This window comes from Mus musculus, chromosome 16 (genome assembly GCF_000001635.26).
Source record: "Mus musculus strain C57BL/6J chromosome 16, GRCm38.p6 C57BL/6J".
Classification (NCBI taxonomy): Eukaryota; Metazoa; Chordata; class Mammalia; order Rodentia; family Muridae; genus Mus; species Mus musculus.
In genome coordinates, this window is record NC_000082.6 from 20,178,689 (window position 1) to 20,191,391 (window position 12,703).

Below are 12,703 nucleotides of genomic sequence, written 5' to 3' on the forward strand. Positions count from 1 at the left end.
CTGTTGTGCGTCATTATGTAAATATCTGCTATTGAGACTACTGAGGCAGCCCCTGTGGAAGGGTCATTGACCCACCCTAGGGGGTCGCAACCACAGGTTGAGAACCACTGCCACAGCTCCACAGCTCATTACTGAAGAAAGGTAGGGCAGGAGCTCAAGCAGAAGCGAGGAATTAGGGACTTAAGCAGAAACCATGGAGGTATACTGCTTCCTAATTTGTCTTTCATGGCGTGCTCAGCCTGTCTTCTTACTTAACTCAGAACTACCAGCCCTGGGATAGATTGCACTGCCCATACTGGGCTGAGCCCTCTGACATCAATCATTAATTCAGAAAATACTCCACGGGCTTCCCCTAATGGAGGCATTTTCCCAGTTGAGGTTTTCTCTTCCCAGATGACCCCAGCTTATATTAAGTTAATAAAAAGTAGCCAGCACAGACCGTAAACACTAAAAACAAAAGCAGATAAGACAATTTCAGTTTCAACTACAAATAACTGCTGAAGAAGAGCGGCTGGCGAGCCGGGAGCTTACGTTAAGTTGCAATGGATAGGGAAAGTCTTCCTGAGAGGGTGACGCTTGTGATGTCCTGGCAGGAAGGTGGCCGTAGGGGAAGAATGTTCGAAGAAGTAGAAGCAGTGAATGGAAAGACAGAGACTCCACTGAGGTGTCCGTGTGTTAAAGTATGATGACAATCTAATTCCGTAACTTGCATTGCCTGTTGGGATGTGGCAACACTCCTTTGTTTTCTGTACGGAGCACAAGCCCCGTCACACTGATGATGGACTCAAGCCTCCTTGTTCCCAACTGTGTAGGTGGTGGACGTCGAGCTTCATCGGCACTCGCTTGGTGAAGACTCCGTTTATCCTCAGTCGTCGGAATCAGACGTATGTGATGCCCCGCCTCCAACCCTGACGCTTCCAGCCGCCGTGAAAGCCTCAGCAGTGGCACAGTCCCCTGAGCCGGCAGCTGCTGCCCCTGTGGGGGAAGGTAATGCGGGCCTCTTTGCTGGAAGGATCACGCTCTGGGTGTTTTTCTCATGTGGCGAGCCGCTAGCACGCAGTTCTACTATGAAAATAGCTAAACTTAAGCTCTTCTCGGTATTAAGTTTTTCATAAATTTCTACATTTTAGAAGAGTAAAAAGACCGTAATAATCATTGAATTTTTATCCTTTTAAAACATTTTACTTTGTTTATGTACATGAATGCTTTGGCTATATGTCTGTCCCCCACATGCACACCCTGTGCTCACAGAAGCCAGAAGAGGGCGTCAGATCTCCTAGAGCTGGAGCTGCAGATGGTTGTGAGCCATCTTGTGGATGGTGGGAGTCAATCCCAGGTACTCTGAGTGACTCAGCTTCTGGGTTGCAACCCCTGGGGGTGGTCAACCAGTGTTTTTAAAGCAGAGCCATTTCCAGCCCCTACATTTTTATCCTTTGCTGAGAACTTTCTGGTTCAGGTTCTGATTGTGTGAATAGGAGACTTTAATGTTACATATTTAGTCTTCTGTAAAAAAAAGTAATATTCAACATCAACATTTATCTTATTTTATGATGTTTTATCATTTAATAAGAATATAAATGTGTTAATGTTCATTTAAGTTTTTATATATAAGCAGTTGATTCCCAGGTAAACCTGGGGGGTTAACCTGCTCAGGTAAGCCTGAGGAGGGTAGAAAAGCTGGCTCAGCTATAATGAGCCTTGCATGCAAGCATGAGGACCTGAATTCAGATGCCCAGTCAATGTAAAAGCTAGATAAACAGTATATATCTGTAACCCTTCACTGGGGTCCAGAGACAGGTAGGCTCTTGGAGCTCACTGGCCAAGCAGTGTAGCCAAATTGGTGAGCTCCATGTTCAGTGAGAGCAACTGAAGAAGGCACTTGCATCAACCACATGCATGTACACACACACACACCCCTGTCTGAAAACTCCTTTAAAGACTTCCTCAGAGGTATTTGTCCTAGTGACTCCAAATTTAGTCAAGTTGGCAATGGGAATTAACAATCAGATGTCTACTCTCTGTCACCTTGACTTACAAATGCATTGATTTTAGATTATTTTATGTGTGAGTATTTTGGTTCTATATATGTATGTGCACCATACGAATGCTTGGTTCCCATAGAGAGCAGAAGAGAGTATCAGACCCCTGGAACTGAAGTTACAGGCATTTGTGAACCTGATGTGAGAGCTGGGTACTGACTCTGGGTTGTGAAGAGAACAGTGCTCTTAACTGCTGAGCCATCTCTCCATCTCCAACATTATTTTTGAACCCTTACTGTATATCCGTCAAGGGCATATATTCATCTCAGAATGAAAATGCAGGAGTCCTCAAGAGTCTCCAAAGTTTTTTTTTTCCTTATACAGTAATTCATTTTGGGTTTTATTTGCTTCTGCAAGAGAAGCAAATACTCTTAACCATTAAGCCATCTCTCTAGCCTCATAAAGCTCCAAAGCGTTAACAGTTTTAACATTGCTCAAAAGCCCAATTCAAAGTCTCTTCTAAGACTCAAGGCAGTCTCTCAATTGGACCACGTATAATCAAAAAAGACGGTTTATAAACTAGTGTACAGTGGTAGAGTGAACCGTCTCATTCCAAGCAGAAGGAATAAAGGCCTAACAAAGGAATACTGAACCAAAGCAAATACCGAATCCTATAGCTCTGTGTTTGTCATCTGGGCTCCAACAGCCTTGAGTCCTGTCTATGTCCTATGTCCTGTTTCCAGCCCTATACCTTTTGGAGTTTGCATGCTCGTAAAATCAGCACCATGTGGATACTGCCTGGTTTTGCTGCCAGTTTGAGATATAGCCTGACACCTTTGGACCATAGCTCCAGCAGCCTGTGTGGTCTTGAACAGGACTTCTGTAGGCTTTGTCTTTTGAGGTTTCGAAATGACTTTGCTTCTTTAGCCCTCCACGGGTGGAGTCCCATATTCTAGACCATATTCCTATCATCCGGTTGCAGGTATGAGGCTATACCTTCGTGATGTTACTTAGCCTCCTTTACAGTGGCTGCTGCCTTGAGAGCACCTGGTCTGTTTACTGAGCTCATGCCCCTTAACTCAGCAAACTCACACTTTCTGACTCTGAATTCTCGTTGTCAACCTCAGCACACACAGTGAATGACGCCTCGGTGCAGCCTGAGAGTTGCATTTACTCTTTCCTCTGCCAGTCAACTTAGTCTAAGCCAACCTCACGCAGATGACCAGGGCCGGGATAGAAAGCAGCCAGTGTTAGTAGTGGTTTTAGTTCTGGTTGTGTGTTTACTTACTGGAGTATAACACACAACAGCTTCTAATCCAGTTCTCAGCAGAGTCCTTAGTCTCCTCCAAGCCCCATGAACACATTCTTATGCCTGTCAGCAACCTGATCCTCTGTAGTCCCACCAGAACAGCCTTTATGTTAGACTCTGGTCACAGCATCATCCTAGGGCTTTGATAGCCACAGATCCAAACTCTTTCTCATTCCTCCTACATGCTAGTCCCAAAGGCCTGTGAAGCAAGTTCAAGTTCATCTCGCCAGTGACCTCCCTGCTGGTCCCTGGTGTTCCTGGAACTCTGTGTTAATGACTTGTCACTGACCGGGGGATGCTGCCACTCACATTCAGAGTGGGAAGTCTCTTAAACTTCTCTGGAAACACTAAGATACACAGGTGTGTCTTAGTGACCTTAGTCAGGTTGACAAACAAAGGTCAACTATCACATCACTGATTGTTTTACCTAAGTTAGCAGTCTGAGCACAGGATTTACTTTCTACCAAAAATATCTAAGGGGATAAATGATACTTATTTTATGCTGACAATTGTTTTAAATGGGTTTTGAATTAATATTGAATAATGTGGTAAAAGGTTTTTTTTTTTCTGATAATCTAATCCTTTTTTTTTAATTGGATATTTTCTTTATTTGCATTTAAAATGTATTCCCCTTTCCAGGTCTCCCCTTCAGAACCCCCCTATCCCATTCCCCCTCCCCCTGCCTCTATGAGGGTGCTCACCCACCCACTTCCACCTTTCCACCCTGGCATTCCCCTACACTGGGGCATCGAACACCCTCAGGCCCAAGGGCCTCTCCTCCCACTGATGTCCAACAAGGCCATCCTCTGCCACAAATGCGGCTGGAGCCATGGGTCCCTCTTATGTGTACTCTTTGGTTGGTGGTCCAGTCCTCGGAAGTTCCAAGGGATCTGGCCGGTTGACACTGTTGCTCCTCTATGGGGCTGCAAACCCCCTCAGCTCCTTCAGTCTCTTCTCCAACTTCTCCACTGGACTCTGCACTCAGTCCAATGGTTGGCTGCAAGCATTCACCTCTGTATTTGTCAGGCTCTGGCAGAGCCTCTCAGGAGACAGCCATATCAGGCTCCCTTCAGCAAGCACTTCCTGGCACTCACAATACAGTCCAGGTTTGGTGAATGTATATGGGATGGCTAATATCCACTTATCAGTGAGTGCATACCTTGTGTGTTCTTTTGTGACTGAGTTTACCTCACTCAGGATATTTTCAAGTTCTATCCATTTGCTTGCAAATTTCATGAAGTCATTGTTTTTAAAAACTGAGTAGTATTCCATTGTGTAAATGTACCAACAGAGATATTTCCAGAGTGGTTGTACCAGCTTGCAATCCCACCAGCAATGGAGGAGTGTTCCTCTTTCTCCACATCCTTGCCAGCATCTGTGGTCACCTGAGTTTTTCTGGCTGGTGTGAGGTGGAATCTCGCGGTTGCTTTGATTTGCATTTCCCTGATGGCTAAGGATGTTGAACAGTTCTTTAGGTGCTTCTCCGCCATTTGAGTTTCCTCAGTTGAAAATTCTTTTTAGTGAGAATTTTATTGAGTATTTTTGCAGTGATGTTCATAAGGGAAATTGGCCTGAAATTCTCTTACTTTGTTGGGTCTTTGTGTGGTTTTGGTATCAGCATAACTGTGGCTTCATAGAACAAATTATGTGGTGTTCCTTCTGTTTATATTTTGTGGAATAGTTTGAAGAGTATTGATATTAGATCTTCTTTGAAGGTCTGATAGAATTCTATTCAAAACCCATCTAGTCCTGGGCTTTTTTTGGTTGGGATACTTCTAATGACTGCTTCTATTTCTTTAGGGATTATGGGACTGTTTATATAGTTTATCTGATCCTGATTTAACTTTGGTATTTGATATCTGTCTAGAAAATTGCCCATTTCATTCCAGATTTTCTAATTTTGTTGAATATAGACTTTTGAAGTAGGATCTGATGATTTTTTTTTAATTTTCTCGGTTTCTGTTGTTATGTCTCCCTTTTCATTTCTGGTTTTGTTAATATGTATACTTTCTCTGTGCCCTCTAGTTAGTCTGGCTAAGGGTTTATCTATCAGCTACTGGTTTTGTTGATTCTTTTTGTTTCTGTTAGGTTGATTTCAGCCCTGAGTTTGATTATTTCCCGCTGTCTAGTTCTCTTGGGGTATATTTGCTTCTTTTTGTTCTAGAGCTTTCAGGTGTGCTGTTAAGAGTGTATAGCCGGGCATAGTGGCTCATACCTTTAATCCCAGCACTTGGGAGGCAGAGGCAGGTGGATTTCTGAGTTCGAGGCCAGCCTGGTCTACAGAGTGAGTTCCAGGACAGCCAGGGCTACACAGAGAACCCCTGTCTCAAAAACAAACAAACAAACAAAACAAAAAGAACAAAACAAAACAAAAAAATTGCTTGTGTGTGCTCTCTCCAGTTTCTTTTTGGAGGCACTCAGAGCTAGGAATTTTCCTGTTAGCACTGCTTTCATTGTGTTCCATAACTTTGGCTATGTTGTACCTTCATTTTCATTAAATTGTAAAAAAGTCTTTAATTTCTTTCTTTATTTCCTTCTTGACCAAGTTATCATTGAATCAGGAGTTGCTCAGCTCCATGTGTATGTGGGCGCTCTGTTGTTTTAGTTGTTAATGAAGAGCAGCCTTAGTCTGTGGTGATCTGATAGGAGGCATGGGATTATGTCAGTCTTCTTGTATCTGTTGAGGCCTGTTTTGTGACTGGTTATATGTACAATTTTGGGGAAGGTACCATGAGGTGCTGAGAAGAAGGTATATTCTTTTGTTTTAGGATGAGATGTTCTATAGATATCTGTTAAATCTATTTGGTCCATAACTTCTGTTAGTTTCGTTGTGTCTCTGTTTAGTTTCTGTTTCCGTGATCTGTCCAGTGGTGAGAGTGGGGTGTTGAAGTCTCCCACTATTATTGTGTGAGGTACAATGTGTGCTTTGAGCGCTAGTAAAGTTTCTTTTATGAATGTGGGTGCCCTTGCATTTGGAGCCTAGATGTTCAGAATTGAGAGTTCTTCTTGGTAGATTTTTCCTTTGACAAATATAAAATATACTTTCTTATCCTTTTTGATAACTTTTGGTTGAACGTTAGTTTTATTCAATATTAGAATGGCTACTCCAGCTTGTTTCTTGGGACCATTTGTTTGGAAAATTGTTTTCCAGCCTTTCACTCTGAGGTAGTGTCTGTCTTTTTCCCTGAGATGGGTTTCCTGTAAGCAGCAAAATGCTGGGTCCTGTTTATGTATCCAGTCTGTTAGTCTATGTCTTTTTATTGGGGAACTGAGTCCATTGATGTTAAGAAATATTAAGGAGTAGTGATTTTTTTTTCTTAAGATTTATTTTATTTTATGTATGTGAGTATACTGTAGCTGTAAGATGGTTTTGTTCAATTCTTTCACCTGTTTGGTTGTGTTTTCCTGTAATTCTTTAAGGAATTTTTGTGTTTCCTCTTTAAGGGCTTCTTCCTGTGTAATTGTGTTACAGGTAACTGTGTTCTGTATTTCTTTAAAAGCCCTCTATCATCATCATGAAATGTGATTTTAGATCAGAGTCTTGCTTTTCCAGTGTGTTGGGTATCCAGGGCTCCCTCTGGTGGGAGAACTGGGTTCTGATGATGCCAGGTAGCCGTGGTTTCTGTTGCTTATGTTCTTTCCCTTGCCTCTCACCATTGGTTATGTCTGGTGTTAGCTGGCCTTACTGTCTCTGACTGTGGCTTGTCCCCCCTGTAAGCCTGTGTGTCAGCACTCCTTGGAGACCACTTCTCTCTGGTAGGAATCTGGGTATGGAGAGCTGAGGCACACGGTCAACTCTGGGGTGCAGATGGAGACTGGAAGGATCCTGCCCCTGGCTGCTCCTCGGTTCCTGTGTCCTGATAGCTCTGGGTGGGTCCCTCTTGGGCCAGGAATTTGAGCAGAGTGGTGGTCTTACCTGTCCTCACAGGTGTATCGACCCTCCTCGGAGACCAGATCTCTCCTGGGGGCATTTGAGTACGGAGTGCTATGGCACAGGATCAGCTCTGGGTGCAAATGGAAACAGGAAGGATCCTGCCCCAGGCTCCTCCTCAGTTCCTGTGTCATGAGGGTTCCAGGTGGGTCCCTCTGAGTAGAAATGGTGGTCTTAACTGTGCTCACAGGTGTGTCTGCACTCCTGGGAGACCAGCTCTCTCCCCAGGGGCATTTGGGTGTGGAGCACTGTGGCACAGGCTCTAACAGTTTTGTTTATTTCCCAAAGCTGGAAGATGGTTCATTGTAATTGATTTTATCATCTGTCATTACATTTCAAACAGGATTCCCAGAGACCACTGAAGCTGAGAGACACAGTACATTTTATTCTTTACCATCTTCGTTGGAAAGAACACCCACTAAAGTGACAACAGCACAGAAGGTCACCTTCAGTTCACATGGGAATTCTGCCTTCCAGCCTATCGCATCAAGCTGCAAAATTGTGCCACAAAGTCAGGTGCCTAATCCCGAGTCACCTGGCAAGTCCTTTCAGCCAATCACCATGAGCTGTAAGATTGTCTCAGGTATGCAGAGCAGGTGCTGGAGATAGTGTGGGTGGCTCTTACTAGGTGGGGAAATCAGACTATCAAACTGGCCTGGAAATTTCTGTGTAGCACCGGCTGGCCAGGAATTCAGGGTGTTCCTTGCCCAGCCTTGCAAATGCTGAGATTACAGATGAGAACTACCATACCCAGCTCGGAGATGCTTCTACACTGCCATGTGTATCAAAGGACAGTTAACCACTGTTGGTAAGCAAAGCTGTCCCAAAGAAAAGCACAGGTCATTTAAATGGAACAAATTTCTGAATAGGGTGAAGAAATGAGGTCCAAGGTATTTATTCCAGTTTTCCCCTGGCAAATGGGTGTTCTGCTATATTTTAAGATTAGAGTTGAGAAATCTTTGACTTCTTCTAAGGGTTGAGTTGGTGTGGAATTGAATTGCCTTTTATTTTTCTCTATCCATTGCTAGAGCATTGTTGATCTTATGAGCAGTCATTCTGAGACTTCCATTTTGCTGAGGGGCTTTAGCTTGTGACAATTTCACATTTATACCAAAAGGACTAATGGGAACATACTTACTGTTGGCTGTACTTCAGGAAAGACAGGAAGGGGCAGTTGAAAATGTCTTAAGTAGGGAGAACACTTCTTTGTAATTGTATTTCATATGTTTGAATGTTTTAGCTGCTTGTATGTTTGTGTATCATGTGTATGCCTGTGGAGGCCAGGAGAAGATATTTTTTATCCCCTGGAATTGAAGTTGCAGGTCACTGTGAACCACCATATGGGTGCTGTGAACTGAATCTGTGTCTTCTGTAAGAGCCACCAGTGTTCCTAATTTCTGAGCTATGTCTCCAGCCCCTCTGTATAAATTTTAAAAGAAGGCAAATGGGAATATTTACTGTTGTTCGTGGATAGCTAAGCAAAACTACATGTATACCTACTCATTTATGTTGTTATACAATCCATAGAGGGTAACAATCCTGTAATTTAATCTGCTACCAAGAAATTTGAAATGAAATGTTTCAGAAGTGGAGTAGACTGAACATATAAATTGATTTGAGGTTCAGAGAAATTTACAGAGGACAAGTTCCGTGGGTTGGGGTAGGTAATTAAGTGTGCTTAGCTGTGCATGAGTAGAGTTTGAGAATACTGTTTGGGGTTCTGCCTATGGCATACATAGTACTGATAGAGATTTCTGTCTATTGTAAATAAATTTCACATTTTCCTATTCTAAATATATTCCAAATCAAAACACAGAATTCCTCAACCTAGCTATTTCCTTACTGATTTTCTTTGAACATTCAGTGTTATAAATACCAGCTATGATATTAAGAGATTTATCATACCAAAGTGCAGTAGTGGTCTACATTATGAATATAAACCACTGCTTTAGGGCTGGTGAGATGGCTCAGTGGGTAAGAGCACCCGACTGCTCTTCCGAAGGTCAGGAGTTCAAATCCCAGCAACCACATGGTGGCTCACAACCATCCGATCACGAGATCTGACTCCCTCTTCTGGAGTGTCTGAAGACAGCTACAGTGTACTTACATATAATAAATAAATAAATAAATAAATCTTTAAAAAAAAAATAAATAAACCACTGCTTTTTGGATTTTTTTAAATATAAAAATATATTTACCTTATTCCTTATCATCCCTCCAGCCCTTCCCATGTGTTCATGGCCTTTTATTTTTCTAATTATTGTTGTGTGCATAAGGGTGTGTGTGTGCGTGTGTGTGTGTGTGTGTATGTGTGTGTGTGATTATATTAAATGTGACTGTTGAGTCTCTTTAGTGTTGCTTATGTGTATATTTTTGGGGTTGATCAAGTAAGATTGGCTAGAAATGTAGGGTGTTCATGCCTGGGAAAGAAGCTTTCTTGGCAGTCTTTAGTTGCCTATGTTCTTCATCTAGGGTGAGGCTCCTCATAGGTCTCTCATTTATGTTGTTTAAGTAGCTGTATTGTTGGATTTTGAAGCCTAAGCTAATGTGTAACAGCAATCATTTGTTTGTTTTCAAGACAGGGTTTCTCTATGTAGCCCTAGCTGTCTTGGAACTTGCTCTGTAGACCAGGCTGGCCTCAAACTCACAGAGATCTGGTCTACCTCTGCCTCCCAAGTGCTGATTTTAAAGATGTGTGCCACCACCACCTGGCATGTAACTGTAATCTTAAATTATGTGTTCTTCATGTCTCTGACCCAGTACATTCGTGGTTGTATGTGTGTTTGTGTGAATGTTGTTATGATCATTTGCCAAAAACAAAATACTGGTTAAAAGCAATCCCATAAAATGAATATTTACTATAAGTGCTGAACAAAAGATCTGAATCTTGCTTGTTAGTGTTTGCTTGTTATCCCAGTCAGTTGGAGTCGGTTGGAGTTGGTGACTTCATCCCTTACAAAACTTAAAGCTTTTCAGAATTATTTCTTTTTTTAACTTTTTCCTTTAAAATTGTTATGTGTAGGAGTGTTTTGCCTGTGTGTCTGTCTAGGAACCACAGATAAGCAGTGCGCATGGAGATTAGAAGAAGGCTTTAGATTCCCTGGAACGTGAGCTGCCATGTGGGTGCTGGAAATTGAACACTCAAGCCCGCAGGATGAGCAACAAGTCACGTACTCTTAACAGCGGAGCCATCTCTCTAGCGTCAGAATCTGTTTCTAGTTAGTCGCTCAGTTTGCTGACCCTGGTCTTGAAATGATCCGGGTTATCCAAGTGCACGGTGTAAAACTGGACTACCTGGCCTCAGCCACACTGGTGCAGGCCCTGCTCAGTATTTGAGATGCTGGGCCTGTTCTCTCTTCTGATTATGTCTTTGGCATCTTCCTACCTAATTTCTGTTTATTTTGTTTCTCTCCTTTCTTTAATTAACAAAGGTTCTCCAATATCAACTCCAAGCCCATCACCATTACCTCGCACACCAACTTCCACTCCAGTTCATTTGAAGCAAGGCACTGCCAGTTCTGGTGTCAGCAACCCTCATGTTATTGTGGATAAGCCTGGGCAGGTCATTGGAGCCTCCACTCCAAGTACAGGTATGGATAAGCACTACTAGTATCACCTGAAGAGTTTGATCTTTTATTAATGATAAAATCCCGGCATGAACCCTCCATCTGTAGTAAGTGTATATAAATGGAAGCCCATACTGTTTCTCTGAGGAAGAGTCACTGTGGGTGAAAGTGCAGTGTTTAGGAATTAGAATCCCACAGCTCCATGGTCCCTATCAGGTTTCTGGGTTTGGTCTTGGTTTTTAGTATTCTTTTAAAACCTTGTATCCATTTCTTCATTTAACCCATGTTTTTGCACATGCTCCTAAGGTGTAATCTTCCCTTGTTAAGGGAAATAGGAACAGAGAAATAAAATGAATGATTTTAAAGAAATGAGGCTGTTTCCCACCCCACACATTGCTATATATAGTGGACTTCCACATAGGTGTTCTGTTTTGTTTTTAAGCTTAGGTTTTAGAGTGGTTTACATGTAGAGATCATTTGAAAAGTTCTGCTTCCAGCATATTTAGGTATGCTGAGCTGTCTTGTGGCTACATATTAGTTTTAGGAATCAGCCCACAACTCTGAAGAGGCAAGTTTGGTAGGTAAAATAAGTTATGGAATCTCTCTTTAGATCTAAACTTATTTACTATTGATGATTAAGTGAATTTTTTTAATCAGACTTTGTGTGGCTGTGGGATAACACAGGCAGCATTTGGAAACAGGTGCAGTAAAAGTTGGCATTCAGCAGAGTGTGTGTGTGTGTGTGTGTGTGTGTGTGTGTGTGTGTTTAGACTTTTATGGTTTTGAATCTTCAACCTTTAAAAATGAACAGTAAATAATTGGAAACAAAGAATGGGGGAAATGATTTTTAAATTATATCTTGTAAACTTTATTTTGTTGATACATAATTTTTATATCTGTCTTGCTTATCAGGAAGTCCTACAAGCAAGCTCCCAGTGGCCTCTCAGGCTTCCCAAGGAACAGGGTCCCCTATTCCTAAGATTCATGGAAGTAGTTTTTTGACATCTACTGTGAAGGTAAACTGTCCCTGCTTTACTATATTGCGCAAGCTCAGCGGGGGTGCTACCCAAAGACAGCATTTGATCCTGAAGATTATTTCTTCTTCACTTTCTTCCTGATATAGGAGACAGTGCTCAGCACATCTCTCAAGTGCTTACCCAGTACTAGTTGAAAGCTCAGTACGGGAAGAGGCAGCCTTACTTACTTCATTAAAAATACTCCTTGAGAGGCTGGAGAAATGGCTCAGCTGTTCAGAGTGCCTGCTGCTCTTAAAGGTCCCGGAAGCTACATAGCAGCTCACGGCTACCTGTAACTCCAGCTTCAAAGGATCTAATGCCACTTCTAGCCTTTTTAGGCACTGCACACACATGTGCAGACTCACACAGACACATATACATTCTCTATAAAAATGTTTGCCTGGCAGCATGGTTTCTGATGGTACAAGGAGCAAACCTTGTCCCCTTTGCACACATCAGCCTTAGTTAATTAATTTAAAAGTAATTCTTGGGCTGGTGAGATGGCTCAGTGGGTAAGAGCACCTGACTGCTCTTTCGAAGGTCCAGAGTTCAAATCCCAGCAACCACATGGTGGCTCACAACCATCCGTAAGGAGATCTGACTCCCTCTTCTGGAGTGTCTGAAGACAGCTACAATGTACTTACATATAATAAATAAATAAATCTTTAAAAAAAAAAAAAAAAAAAAAAGTAATTCTTAACCTCTTCAAATAGAGAGTAGTTCAGAATATCACCTATCCATACAGCATCCGACTTCTTCACATACTCAAGACAGTCTGCTCAGTATTTGGCCAAAGCACTTCCCTGTTTGGCTCCTGTTTTCTCAAGATGGTTATCTTACTTGAAAGCCTTTCAGATGCAGACTGCTGTCTGAGTGGCCCTGAGATGCAAATCTGCTTTAGT

General features: G+C 42.3%; 1 protein-coding gene across 14 annotated transcripts in view; it reads left to right on the top strand.

Moving 5' to 3' along the window:
- Nucleotides 1-12,703, top strand: part of Yeats2 (YEATS domain containing 2) — a 91,521-nt gene that overhangs the window by 37,636 nt on the left and 41,182 nt on the right. For all 14 annotated transcript variants that reach the window (XR_384540.4, XR_384538.4, XR_001781807.2 and 11 more), the window contains 4 exons: nt 813-987; nt 7,563-7,802; nt 10,651-10,809; nt 11,698-11,801. Coding sequence is in view for 9 of the 14 variants with exons in the window: in XM_006521903.4 (XP_006521966.1) it covers nt 813-987; nt 7,563-7,802; nt 10,651-10,809; nt 11,698-11,801 (678 nt within the window). In the remaining 5 variants the exon portion in view is untranslated. The remainder of the gene's footprint in view (nt 1-812; nt 988-7,562; nt 7,803-10,650; nt 10,810-11,697; nt 11,802-12,703) is intronic.